The sequence below is a fragment of the Anneissia japonica genome, unplaced genomic scaffold (assembly GCF_011630105.1).
Source record: "Anneissia japonica isolate Jap-2015-1 unplaced genomic scaffold, ASM1163010v1 scaffold287921_len548085_cov176, whole genome shotgun sequence".
NCBI lineage: Eukaryota > Metazoa > Echinodermata > Crinoidea > Comatulida > Comatulidae > Anneissia > Anneissia japonica.
In genome coordinates, this window is record NW_022750794.1 from 207,199 (window position 1) to 209,556 (window position 2,358).

Below are 2,358 nucleotides of genomic sequence, written 5' to 3' on the forward strand. Positions count from 1 at the left end.
TATGTAAAGTATATTCACGCTTACTATAAATATGGGTTGATATTACTCCGATTTTCACGCTTTTTATAAAACAATCTGACAATTTATACTGCCTAGTAGGCCTAGGACCTTATGTTGTATTATGTCACAGACGCTAGAGCAAATTGATGGTGATTCTAATCTCATTAATATATTTGTTATTGCAGGTTATCGATGGAGATTTAAAAACACGTAAGTGTTATTTGTTTTCTCAGGGAACAGTAAAATTACAATTTAACTGTTCCCTATTTTTCTCTTATTATACCGACTGCGTTTATATTATTAATGTGCGTAGTACACTGACCTGCTGCTGTAGTATCATGGTAACTATAGAGAGCTAGCTACGCGACGAAGCATTGCTGCGGTGTGTGTGTATCCATAAGGTAGTTCTGGCATCTGTTTTTCCCCAACAAAACATGGACTCGTCCATTATAACACCTACGGTAAAATAAAGTCTGGCTAAGAAATCATGAATCGGAAAAAGAATATAAGGCATATTGTTTGTTTTATAGGAATTTTATTCAGTCGTACTGAACTATCTGTATTTTTGAAAATTTGATCTGTGGATATTCATAAACGTTTTATATGAATACGAGGGTTTAACTAAAAGGTATAATTTTGCATGAGCGGAAATATAACGAAAAGCACACTAGTGTACCAAGGCAATTCAACAAATTGTTGAATACCAAATATTCTCTACAAGTCTTTGAAATTATACTCTTACTAATACCAACAGTTATTTACGAATACGACAGTGTCCGATGTCCCCGAAGAAAAAAATTGGGCGTGGTCGGGCGTCGCTCAAAGACTCTCGAAAGTGTTCCAGGGGGCGATGCCCCTAATAATGTGACAATTTAAAGGTTTCAAAGGCTTACTTTATCGGTTTTTGGGGTCTACTTATATGTATAAAAAATACAAGTACATTTTTTCTCCCCGACAAATTGTGGTTTTTCTTCTCGACGGGGGAGGAAGGGGGAAGCTCTCCTCGACCAGCTCCCCCTCCACTGGCGCCACCCTTGTAATACGATAATCTTTATTGAAATTTGCATAACATATGGACAATTCATCTAATTAAATTAATACGGGATTGCAAAAGCCAAAGATGATAATAAGCCCGTGTTAATTCCGGAATGATACCGGGTGTATTTCTATTTAGCAATACTCTATATCATGAATTGAGTTTTTAAATATTATTATTTACAATTATTATTTGCATTATTTGAGAATCCTTAGGAATAAAAAATAATATATATACATAACAATATTCAGCTATAAACTAATACACTAAAAAATTATTCTGTAATCGCTACATGTTCTTTAATTCATCCCAGTGTACCATATGAGTTAAATTAATTTCGTTGCAAAACAATCGTAGAATAATGAACTTTCTAAACTTAGTTATAATTTTTGCATTAAATGATAACAATAAATGTACCGTATTTGAAAGCTTCTTGTTCAGTGTTGTTTAGTTTTATTTGTTTGAGCCGTCCAAACTATCAAATTTCATTAGTCAAAAGCAAGTGGCGTGCTTAAATATTGTCATGATGACATTACATCATGACCATATATAGGCACATCATGACTATATATGGGAATGTAACAGTTTTTTTGTCGAAGAAAATTTTAAGTGTGGACCGAGCTTTTTTTTATGTTACACAGCACTTCACTTCTCACACCAAAGACCTTATAAACACAAGATTTACGCAATTTACGCGTAACAAATAGAAGCGTCGATTTGGCACAGAAAAGTAATCAGTTTTGGGAGAGGGCGTACTAGTCGTTGCAATGGATCTGAGATAGGGTGTTCGCGTTACGCCATAAGTTCATTACCAAGTACGTTAATTAAGTTCCTTATGTTCTAAAGAGAGGGCGCATTGTGAATCGGACGCTTCTAATTGTTACGCGTAAACGTAAGTCGCGCAGCGTACGCTATGGTCAGAGCGGTCAAGGTTCAAAAGTTTTCAATTTTGCAAGAGGGCGCCGTTCATGCGTTATTACAGAATTTGCACGTGTAATCGCAAAGAACGCTATCTTGTGTTTATAAGATCTTTGCTTCTCACCCAAACGTTCGACAGATCATCGCTAGTCCGTCGGTCGTGGATTTCCATTTTCGTTCGTTACTATTATTCAATAACCCTTCTCCTTTATACCATTATATACCATGTATAGACTTTAGAAACAGTTTATTGGAGAAAAGGGATTTCTCCAATAAAGTGTTACTAAAGTCTTTACATTGTATTCGATTCCTATATTCTTTTATTATCTTACCGACACACACGTGGATCCTCACAATGTATATATATATATATATATATATATATATATATATAATTATATATA

At 34.6% G+C, this 2,358-nt stretch overlaps 1 protein-coding gene across 3 annotated transcripts in view; it reads left to right on the forward strand.

Moving 5' to 3' along the window:
• The window catches only part of LOC117121545 (aggrecan core protein-like), a 19,657-nt gene that overhangs the window by 7,343 nt on the left and 9,956 nt on the right, over positions 1–2,358 (forward strand). The window contains exon 2 of one of the 3 annotated variants that reach the window (XM_033266775.1): positions 186–210. The exons of the other annotated variants lie outside the window; for them this stretch is intronic. Coding sequence (XP_033122666.1) covers positions 186–210 — 25 coding nt within the window. The remainder of the gene's footprint in view (positions 1–185; positions 211–2,358) is intronic. 3 annotated transcript variants of the gene reach the window in all.